Source organism: Sinocyclocheilus rhinocerous, unplaced genomic scaffold, assembly GCF_001515625.1.
Source record: "Sinocyclocheilus rhinocerous isolate Xijiao unplaced genomic scaffold, SAMN03320098_v1.1 scaffold494, whole genome shotgun sequence".
Lineage (NCBI taxonomy): Eukaryota > Metazoa > Chordata > Actinopteri > Cypriniformes > Cyprinidae > Sinocyclocheilus > Sinocyclocheilus rhinocerous.
The window spans coordinates 283,221-294,779 of record NW_015628684.1 but is presented as its reverse complement, the minus strand read 5'-3'; the positions used below and the strand labels follow the sequence as shown (position 1 = coordinate 294,779).

Here is an 11,559-nt window from a genome sequence, read left to right as displayed (position 1 = left end):
GTTAAAAATACGGTTTTTGGAAGTGAAAAAGAAAAAGTCATTGTATAATTTACAGTGACAAACCGTAAATTGACACTCCCAGAATTCCCTGCATGACACTTCATATTTGATGGGTTTTTTTTGTTGTTGAAATAACTGTTTCTTAGTTTTTTTTCTTATCAGTTGTGTACATTAGGGTTTAATCTTACATCTAATGTTGTTAAATTAATGTTTATTGCATTATTTCAGTATCAAGTGTGTCACCGTGATGGGGTTTAGTGTTAGTGTGAATGACACTGTGCACCTTCTATATATAAGTATTGCCCTCCTTAGCTCATAGAAAAGCTGTTTATGATGAGCTTTGGTTTATCATGTGACTTTCTCATCACCACCTGTTTTTGGTGGTTATCAGTGCATTACAATGGTTCAAAAGAGATATTAGTACTTCAATGTGTTGGTTTATTAACATTACATCAGTTAATGAAATACGGTATTTTATTGTGAATTTAAGTTAAGTCTGTAAAACCTGAAATGTTGCTACCATATTTTTTACAGTGAAGTTCTGGCAACCACAGCTGCCGGTATTTTACCGTAAAAAATGTTTTATTACAGTGACATGGTAGTGGACAAGACAAATATAATAGATATGTGTAAACAAGAATAAACTGTGGGGATATTTAATTGACTATTGTACACAGAGAGTGTTGTGTAATTGCTTTAAGCAAATTTGTAATGTGTAAACAAGGAAAGGAAGAAAATTATGATTGAGCTCTGAACCCAGGCTGTTGTAAATCTTTTTTATGATCTCTTTAACATCAAGAGGTGAGCCGAATCAAAAACTATTATTAAATAACAAGGAAAAACCTGTGCATTGATATTGTTTGACTGATACTAAAATGCCCCTACATGTTTCAATCAAACTTGCACTGTTGAATTGGGCTACTTGGATTTGCTGTAATAAACAAATGCATCAATAGAATATTTATTCTATTCTCTATTTACTATATCAAAATCAATATGAGAAATGACAACCGATCATATGTACAAAACAAATGTGACTTTCATGGGATGAAATGCACTATCATGCACTATTACTATAAGCTGTAACTGAGGCAGTATCAAAAGCTACAACCTTGTTCCTTATTAACCACTAAATGCTAAATATGAGTACCTTAAAGTACATATTAGCATCTAAAGTGTACACATTAGTAACTTTTAAAAGGGTACCGCCCCAGTGACAGTTTTGCACATTTTTTCTGAGTCCGAGTCTGAGCTTGACTTGAATCTTTGTTTTTCTCACATCTCAATTCACTAGTTTGTTCTCCCTTTTATTTTAGTGCTAATTACAATTAGTCTCAACAAAGTTTGGAAACATCCAATAGAACAAAGCACCAGCAAAGTCCCACACACAGGCAAATAGGAGAAAGAATAGCCTGTGCATCAGACTCCTTTTCATCATTTGCTTTACCGGTTAATTAGTAACCACAATATTGTGTTATAAAATGATGGTACTAATGGCAACCATAAAGCCAGCATTGTAAAGCTGAGATGATGTGCGTAAGTCCCTTATTAATAATTAATTAGTCCCTTAGTTGAATAATGTGGGAAGTACAAATTGTACCCAACATTAAATTGATTGCCATTATCAGCTATTATTATACTTTCAAGGCCTGATAGTTGTTGACTTAAATCAGCGTTGGAGATACTCCCACATCTGAGAGCGTCTGAGCTAATGATGCACGGAGGACAACGACTTTGTGAGTGACTATTTAACCAGCAGCTTCAGACCGTATTCAAAATTAAAGTAATTATGTTCTTCTCACCTTGATTCCCAGATATTTTGACTAAAGAATTTTAAGACTTGCATGATGCATATCCAACTAAAAAATAAAAAAAATTCAAAAATCTTTGACTTGACTCCAGTTTCTTGTTCATCTTAATGTGTGGAGGACAAAGAAAATACTGGGAAAAAGTGCTTTTTCTTTGCAAATGTTTCAGTATAAAATGAGCATAGATTACAAAAAGTCACACAGAGAAACACACAAGGAAGGGAAGATGAAACGCTTGACAGCACATGTTAACCCCTGGGTAATAAACAAGGTGCTGACAACGATGACTTGTAAGAAAAAGCATTACAAGGCTGGTCGTGCATGACACTTCCAAATCAAACGTGCAACGCATGTAAACACACCTTACAAGTTCAGTAAGCACAAATTTTAATTTATTAACAGTTTTAATGTAGTTTATCAAAAATGTTCCATATTGATTATCTATAGTGTAAGTAGATTGATATATTTAATTAAAAAAGAGAAAACCCCAAAAGTGCATACTAATACAATACATCTTATTCTGTACTGCAAATCCTTGGCAAACCTCTGTAGTTGAATTTCCTTTGAAAAATGAAGTTTCAGAGGAAAAACATACTTTTTTTTTTTTTTTACTTTATTCCAACCCCACATATCTATACATACCAGAAAGAGCTGGAGAATCATAAAGCAAAAGAAATGTGGTAAAATATGATAGCTCATTATGAAAATCATGGCAGAAAAATACAAAATAAAAAGGGACAGGCCACCTTATGGTTTTATGTGATTATAAGAAATCATTAAGTCTCTCTTCTGGAGAGGAACGGAATCAAAGTACGCTCGCCAGGAACTCCATATTAGGACTTTGCACCTTTGGCCACCGCCAAACCAATAAGACCAGCCAATCCGGCCACACCTAAACCGATACCGCCGACGATCGCCATGCCAACTAAGCCATCTGAAAAAGAACATGTAAAAAAAAAAAAATAATAATAATGATTTCTTTGTTGAGATGAATCCACTATTGCTTATGCTGTTATCACTTTGAGTTTTGTTTACATGCACATAAAATTCAGTTTAAGGCCTATATTTATGTTTAAACACATACAGACACTGGAATATTTCTATAAACGTGGTTGTTGCAGGTATGACAATATAAGCAGGTCTATAATTTAATAAGGACTCCTCCACTTCTCGCCTTTAAAAACACCTGAGAATAGGCCTGTCGCAATAATCAATATATTGATTTATCGCGCAATATATGTACATGACCTCAATAATTTTTAGTGACGCAATATATCGCCCATTATATTTACTTTAATTAATATCACCGTGTTTAGTACCTAAATATTCTTAAAATTAAAAGTTTGTTGTCATTTGGAAGCGTGTAGGCCTTCTTGCATTATTATGCTGTTACATTATGATTATATATTCAGTGACATAAAATGGTCTTTAAAATGACAATAATATCGCTTATCGCAATTATTTCTGGGGCAATATATCGCAAAACAAAACGTTGTTATCGTGACAGGCCTACCTGAGAACACCGTAATAAAATGGTAATAATCAGGCAATTGTCAAAAGGCAGGTGCAGTCATGTGGTGGTAACTCAGCAAAAGAAGAGATAGTGAATGCAAGTTTGCAGCAAGGACTGGTAGGAGAAAGCCGTGATGTTATAGCTTACAGATGTAGAATGGCAAAGCAATTTAAGAATGTTGAAACGCTCATTCCACAAAATCTGCAATCATGAAGAATGGGATGAAACCAGTTGCCATCAAATTGGGAGGTTTTGCGGCACAGACACATATACTTCCTTCACTGCAGTGGATTTTCTGAATAAGTTACATGCAACAAGTTTCTGATTAAAACTGGTTTATTCCTGGGGTGGGAATTGGAATTTGCGGAATCCAAAAATTGTCGTAAACAGAAAAACAGCAATATGATTGTGGCATTTACATGACTGAATACCAATCACTAAATTCTGATATGCATGCAAATGCAGTCATCATCTCAAGCTTTCTCATTCTAAATGGATCTTGAACAATTATTCTCTGTGACAAATGAAAGGCAGTGAATATAATTAAAACTGAAATGTATTCCTGTGATGGCAAATCTGAATATTCAGCAGCCATTACTTCAGTCTTCAGTGCCACATGATCTTTCAAAAATCATTCTAATATGCAGATTTTTTGCTCCAGAAACATTTCTGTTTATTATCAATGCTGAAAACAGTATACTGCTACTTACTATTTTTGTGGAAACAATTATAAAAAAATTTTAGGATTTGATGAATATAAAGTTCAAAACAAAATAATTTATTTTAAAATCGAAATTTATTTTAACAATGTGAAAATTCATGTTAATTGTCACTTTTGAACAATGAAATGAGTCCTTGCTAAATAAAAGTATACATTTTTTAAAAAACAAAATCGCACTGACCCCAAACTTTTAAACGGTAGTGTGTCACAAAATCCTAATTAATAAGACTACTGAATGTCTTTTTTTTCTGGTTCAAATGCTGTTGTATCTCACCTTTTCTTAGCGCATTGTTGATGAGTTTCTCCAGTTCCAGGGCCTGTTTATTCTGTGGTTCATTCTTCAGCAGTGAACGAATGTACTTCAGTGCTCTCTCGTACTCCTGAGAGGTGGTAAAGAGAGAGAGAGATTAAATGGAAACTAATTCAAAATGATCCAAGTATCTCTAAGCCCAGTTTATACTATATTTTTGATCAAACAAATGCAACATTGGTGAGCAAAAGAGAATTCTTTCAAAAACATTTTAAAAATATTACTGACCAAAACGTTCGAAAGGTAATGTATTTCAAACACGCATGCCCTTGATTTTGGGGTAAAATATGACTTGGACATGTACATGTTTTGTGAGATTCACCTCTGTACATTTACTTCATCTGGTATCCGTATTGAACCGTTTACACATTACACTTGTTTATATGGTGACGTGACAGTAAAGTTATTTAATTGATCTGATTTGATTTTGGAATTATGCAGTAAACTCCAATGTACCAGGGCTTCCAGGAACAGAGTTGAGAAACACTCTTTTAACTAGATGCCACAGATGGCTTCATGAAATAAAGAATGCTTATTAGCAGTGACAAAACCATCACATATCAAAATAAGAAAAATGTAAACCCACCTTAAGCCTGTAGTTTGCAACAGCAAGGTAGAAGAGGAAATCTCTCTGATCATCTTTTTTGCTTTTATGAACCAGTTCTGTTAAAAGAAAACGGAATCACTTTCAGAATTTTAAACCAAGAATAGGTCAAATAACAGATCGCAGTTATTTCTGGGGCAATATATCGCACAACAAAAAGTTGTTATCGTGACAGGCCTATGTCCAATAACAGCTGAAGCTCAAGAAGGTTGTAACTGACCAAAGACATGCTGAAGAACTGACCTTCTAATAGATGAATGCCTTTTACAATGTCATTTGTGTACTTGCTTCTGATCAAACACCAGGCATATTCAAAAGTCGTTTCTTTGGAAACGGGTCCTTTCACCAGCTCAGCGTTGTACTTCTTCTCAAACCTCTGAAAGACAACAATTCTTGTCAATAGATTGATGAGAGTCAGATTGACTCGAGATGGCTGGTGTCAGGATCACGTGCTCCCCCTGGCCGACAACCTTAGACTAACTTTTACAGCAGACAAACGGCCGATTCCATTCAAATAGTAGGCGAGATAATAGGATAACAATAATAAGTTGATCAAATAAGTGTATTTTATCCAAAAAGCAAAGGCGTATAACAGTAGGTCTACTCTATAAGTCTATGAGTTACAACAATACGGCATAATCAGTGTTGTTGTTTTGATTAAGTAATGTACAGTAGAAACGCGTCCGCCGAAAATCCCGATTAAAACCCGATATCGGTCATTTCACCACATACATCAATACGACATCGATGTCATTTTGGATTTACAGTCATGAAAGTAAAGGATAAAATGTTTTACCTTTAGATCTTCTGGTGCCACAAGATCTGACACAACAGCCTCCATGTTCGCGGAAAAACCCACACCAGCGCATTCACGAAATTGTCAAAGTAAAAGTCCGTGATTATGATGTACTCAACTTCAGTATTGTAATCGCAGCTGTATGTCTATGCTCCCAAGGGCAACGCAGCAGGTTTTGGTGTATTTTACTAAACATCCCTTACAGCGAATGCTGTGATGATACCATGTTAAAATGGTGGAGCCAAATACCATGGTATTTTGATATAGGCTACCAAGTAACTAAATGATAACCATGCTATATTTGGAATTTTTATATGTTTGAATGGTTATATATTTCTTTATATATATATATATGAAGACCACATAAAAAATAAAAAAAAACTTTAATAACTCAAATACCATCTATACATGTATTATTATTATTAGTGCTGTCAAACGATTAATCGCGATTGTGTATTTATGTATTTATATATACATAATAAATATACACAGTACACAAATATATTACATAAACAAAAACTTTTCTTTTGGATGCGATTAATCGCGATTAATCGTTTGACAGCACTAATAATTATTGTTGTTGTTGTTATTATTATTATTGTTGTTATTATTTTAAATGCATAGGCCTACATCATTGAAATGTTTATTGTGTGAAGATGATTGATGGTTTTTACACAAATTCTGAACCAAAGTGTGGTGTGTTTTCAATCATAATCAGAGTGTGGAGTTTCCATAATTGATTCTTTTGATGTCTTCCTGTTTATCTGCCTTGTCACAATTTGTCTACAATCTGTAAGATCTGTAAAATGTATATAAACAATCTGTATATATTTGTACAATCTATATAAAAAGTAGAATTAAAATAGAATAGAAAGTGTTAGAGTTAGAGGGTCAAATAAAGGTTATAACAAATGAAAGAAAAAATAAATAAATGTTATTTGACTTGGAGCAATAATTTTGCACTTAAAAAAAGAAGAAGTGCACCTGTTTACCAAGATGTCTAAATGAAGAGCTGTTATGAACTGAAAAAAGGATGTAAAGAGTGTGAACATGTTAATGAACTGTCTGTATTTAGGGTAAGCACAATGCTATGAAGTTAGTCTTAGCTAGATAAAGGAGTCAGCTATTTATTTAAAAAAAAAATGTTTGAAATGTTTTTTTTCCCACCACATGTGATAGTCTATAAAAATTTTGACATTTTGTAAAAAAACAACAAAAAAAAAAACAGAATTGCCCACTGATGAACACTGTTAATTAAATAAAACGGCGAGAGTGTGGAAATTGTTTAAAGTGTCTAAAGGTTGACATAGTTAAACAAATAAAAAAATAAAAATATATAATTATGCACAATTATTATGATAATTTACTTAAATGTGTTTTTGTTTGTTTGTGTATGTGTTTATTTATTTTAAATTATTGTTTCGGTCCACACACACTTAGTCATTGTGGCTTTTATTTTGTACAAATACACTTCCAGCAGTCGTTTCGAATCTTTCGATAGGGGTCGCTATCTTCACGCGCCTCTAAAAGCAACGCGACACTCTGGTCACGTGGTATGACCGAGTAGGACGGCCATCTTCCCTAAAACACAAACAACAAGAGCGTACTAGACATCAACACGCAACGACCATTGGAGAGGGAGAGAGAGCAAAAAACTGTAAAAAAAACGGAACACGATTCTCGAAGAGGAGCACAGAACACAAACAACTGCACATGCATCCAAAGTGAAGATCGTCGAGTTTGACGGGGCGACTGGACAGTAAAATCGCATCGACAGCTCCAGAAATACGGTCAGCAACTGTGTGCCTCTCTCTCCTTGAACGTCTGAAGCGTTCATGGCAGATGGGTGTTGCATTAAGTTTTATGCAAACTTGGAAGGGGAAGGGCAGCGTGTGTGCAAACAGTGAATGAATTTTAGCGCATGAGGAGCTTTAACTGGCCAGCGCTTGCGTGTGTGGTAATAAATTGTGCTGTTTTAAATTGTGAGGCTTTTTGTATGTTTGCTAAGGCAGTTGTGGCCGTGGGTTGAAGGCCAAAGGAAGCAGCGGAGTGGAGTTTGGAGGGGCGCCGCGTGCGCAGGGAGGGGGAGTGTGCAGGCAATGCACGCGCATGCACACTCCCCCTCCCTGTGCACGCGACGCCCCTCAAAACTCATCCAATCAATATTAAAACAACACCGAGCTGCTTCAGTGCTCATTTTCATTCCACGCGATAAATATTGAACGCCTACATTTTGCGTATGTTACCAAATGTATGTTTCTGGGATTACGTTTGCGTCACGCGCGAGGACACATCGAATAGAAATGGCCTAATGGCGAGTACTTTGTAGTTGTGTCCCATTCTGGAACGATTCGTTCTTTTGAGTCGAATCTTTTCAGTGAATCGATTGAACCGATTCACAAATGGGATCGGTTCATGAACCGGATTGAATCCGTCTGAACGGTTGTCGAGTCATCAGCTCACTGACTCACTGAATCGCTAACTGTCAGATTCGTAATGAGTCGAGAATCATAAGAGCATTTGGAGTGAATCGAGAATTTTACTCAAGTAAGTTGTTTAACTTTTTTTCGAAGTCAAGTTACTTTAAAAATACTTAACTGAATAGCGTAATTGTTTCAAATAAAATGTACTGGAAATATGAGACCCTGGACCACAAAACCAGTCATAACAAGGGTCAGATTTTATATTATTTATATTTGTTTATACATCATCTGAAAGCTGAATAAATAAGCTTACCGTTGATGTATGGTTTGTTAGGATAGGACAATATTTGGCTGCGATACAACTATTTGAAAAATTGCCTGAGGGTGCAAAAAAATCTAAATATTGAGAAAATCGCCTTTAAAGTTGTCCAAATGAAGTTCTTAGCAATGCATATTACTAATCAAAAAATAAGTTTTGATATATTTACGGTAGGAAATTTACAAAATATCTTCATGGAACATGATCTTTACTTAATATCCTAATGATTTTTTGGCATAAAGGAAAAATCTATAATTTTGACCCATACACTGTAGCCTATTGTTGGCTATTGCTACAAATATACCCGTGCTACTTAAGACTGGTTTTGTGGTCCAGGGTCACATATATGCACTAGTCAAAGCATTTTAAAACCAAGATATGTCAATTAATGTACACACAGATTGTATTGACTTTGTGAACTGAATCAAGACTACAACCAACTAAACCATGGCACATGAAATTACAATAAACGCCCTTATTAGTGGAACTTACATATTAGTATCATTATTAATAAAGTAAACATGCATTTGTGATTGTGTATGGCTTCATTAGTGCATTCAGTGTTTGTCAGGGATCACCTGATGACATAAAAAGTATTGCTGAATAATTTTTTAACTAATTATTTGAACCATTTCACCTCTTCATGCTTGAGCGGTTTGCTGTTATTTGGCAGCTGTTCACATGATGGCCAGTGCAAAGAGAAAGGAAAAATTTAAATCGCATCATATGACCCCTTTAAGTCCCGTGATGAATTATGAGCTCTCTCAGGCATACTGATGCATCTCTAAGTGCTTTTGAAGTTACAGGTGTCTTTAATTGTTCTTGAGATGACATAGATTCTAATGTAGTACTTTATGTTAAAGAGCCAGGCTCCCCCAGTGAATACTATTTATTCTCAACGGTTTGTTCTGTTGCTTAGATATTTCTGTTGCTATGACATCTGTGGGTGCTGTTGATTAAACCCCTGAGATGTTTCTTTTCCATCTCCATGCTATCCTGATTGCAATAACTCTTCTAGTTGTGCAGTGCAGATGCCAATCTAGAAAGATTTTCGCTTCAATCTATCTGCAAAACACACATTGTGCACAATTACCCTTTCCAAAATATAGTGTTCTGGTAAACTTTGCCACAAATTATCATTTTTTTACTATGTTTTTCCTAAGGCATGGTTTGTTTGTGGTCTCTTTTCTTAAAGAAAATATCTTTCAGGATATTTTAAAAAGGAGAGAGGTTATTTTCATGTACGCTTGGCCTTTAAATTGATAGGATACTGTTACAGGAGCATGTCGGGCAATGTGCGCTGCAGGATTGTTATAGTTAACTAAAGCTAGAACTAAAACTAGTAAAACATTTTTGTTCATTGAAGCAAAGCTGAAATAAAATAAAAACCTTAAACTCATTCTATTTAGCGTTTCTTATTTTCATTTAAAAATTTTCATTATTTTCATTTTATTTTGAAGCACTACAATGACTAACTGGCAATAAAAAAAAATTTAATATGTTGATATTAAACAAAAAGTAAATATGACTAAATCACATAACAACATTACTAAAAAAGTAACTAAAATTAAATTGAAAACTGAACATATAAAAATAAAAGCTAATTCATAATATTAATAAAATTTATAAAGGGCTAAATATATATATTTAGTCATTTAGCAGACTCTTTTATCCAAAGCGATTTACAAATGAGATGTGTGTGTGTGTGTATATATATATATATATATATATATATATATATCATATTATATATAATACTGAAATAACACTAGTGCTCCTTTTCTTGGTTTTAATGGTTTCAGTTATAGAGCTTGCATTAAGTCCACACTATTTTATATATAAAATGTTTGTATATATAATTTTAATATTTAGTTTTTTACATTTGATATTTTAGATTTTCTGATTATATATAAAATCAGTTCATATATATATATATATATATATATATATATATATATATATATCATATTATATATAATACTGAAATAACACTAGTGCTCCTTTTCTTGGTTTTAATGGTTTCAGTTATAGAGCTTGCATTAAGTCCACACTATTTTATAGGTTTGTGGTCATGTCTTGTTTTCTCCTGCAGATAAAGGAGGGAGAGGGATTGTCGGCGTGAGGAGGGGGTTACCAGCTGGGACCTGGTCCATACAGCATTGCCAGTACAACAGAAAGAGTTAGAAAGACACACACATATAGAGAAAGAGAGAAGCTTATTGGGGTCATAACTGCTTCTGGCAGCTGTATTATCAACAAGTTCGTCTCTTCTTTTTTTTCGTCTCTTTGTGTGTATTGTTTGTTTCCTGTAGTCGATCGACTTAAGACGTCAGTATCAAAGCTCTGCAGTTTTCGCAGTCCAACAGGTATTACTCATTTTAGGGGGGTTTGATTTCTTTTTTTTTTGTTTTCCATTTGTTTTTATTTGTTTGTTTTCATCGGCTGTGAACAAGAGAGCTCTTACCGTGTATGACCTTTTGTATTTCTGCTCTCCTGCACACACGCCCCGAATAAGGCAGCTATAACCCTACTCTCTCTTAAGTTGGCTACTTTGAAATACATACACATATAAACACACACACACACCTTTCAGCCCTCTCACCCAGACCTGGTCCAGCCTAGTCTTGCCTGCGCCACTCCCCCGGACAGGGTAAGAATAACACATGAACTGCTGTATTTACATATATAGATATGTCTGTCAGTCATGTGTGCGTTACTCTTAGGGCTGAACGATTAATTGCATTTGCGATTATATGGCGGTATGAAAAAACGTGATTTTTCAATCGCAGAGGCTGCGATTACACTCGGTCACGTGACACGCGAGAGTAAAGACGTGTGTTCGACTTGAAGATCGATCGGTGTATGACATCAAAGTACGGCGAGAGAAAGCATAAGGAGACGTCCGCGCTCTCTTATAGCTCTCGCAGTGCTTTGATGACACGCACTGATAAGCCTCTAAGCAGCGCTGCTTCAAGTCGAACACATCTAAGCAGTCTTGAGAGGAAGCATCAAGTTGGGCACGCTACAGTGTTGCCAAGTCCACGGTTTGGGGAACCCTTCCAAAA

The 11,559-nt window shown here is 34.9% G+C and overlaps 2 protein-coding genes across 2 annotated transcripts in view; one reads left to right on the top strand and one right to left on the bottom strand.

Annotated features, from left to right (window-relative positions):
* Positions 1-1,969: 1,969 nt before the first annotated feature.
* On the bottom strand, positions 1,970-5,848 carry LOC107738082 (mitochondrial fission 1 protein-like). Its single transcript, XM_016549757.1, has 5 exons — positions 5,753-5,848; positions 5,200-5,332; positions 4,939-5,015; positions 4,317-4,422; positions 1,970-2,742 (listed from the first exon to the last, which is right to left on the bottom strand). Exons 1-5 carry the CDS (start codon positions 5,795-5,797, stop codon positions 2,642-2,644), a joined length of 462 nt encoding a protein of 153 aa, XP_016405243.1. The 5' UTR covers positions 5,798-5,848; the 3' UTR covers positions 1,970-2,641.
* Positions 5,849-7,271: 1,423 nt separating this feature from the next.
* LOC107738064 (PERQ amino acid-rich with GYF domain-containing protein 1-like) overlaps positions 7,272-11,559 on the top strand; it is a 30,801-nt gene continuing 26,513 nt past the window's right edge. Inside the window, exons 1-3 of the mRNA XM_016549743.1 lie at positions 7,272-7,542; positions 10,587-10,753; positions 11,088-11,144. The gene's annotated coding sequence lies outside the window, so the exon portion shown is untranslated. The remainder of the gene's footprint in view (positions 7,543-10,586; positions 10,754-11,087; positions 11,145-11,559) is intronic.

Bases quoted from the DNA above. Each gene is read 5' to 3' on its own strand.
- LOC107738082 (XM_016549757.1), bottom strand. From the start codon at position 5,797: ATGGAGGCTGTTGTGTCAGATCTTGTGGCACCAGAAGATCTAAAG. The intron at 4,423-4,938 runs GTGGGTTTACAT...ACCACCTCTCAG, and splicing joins TTGCAAACTACAGGCTTAAG to GAGTACGAGAGAGCACTGAA. The intron at 2,743-4,316 runs GTGAGATACAAC...GTTCTTTTTCAG, and splicing joins CAACAATGCGCTAAGAAAAG to ATGGCTTAGTTGGCATGGCG.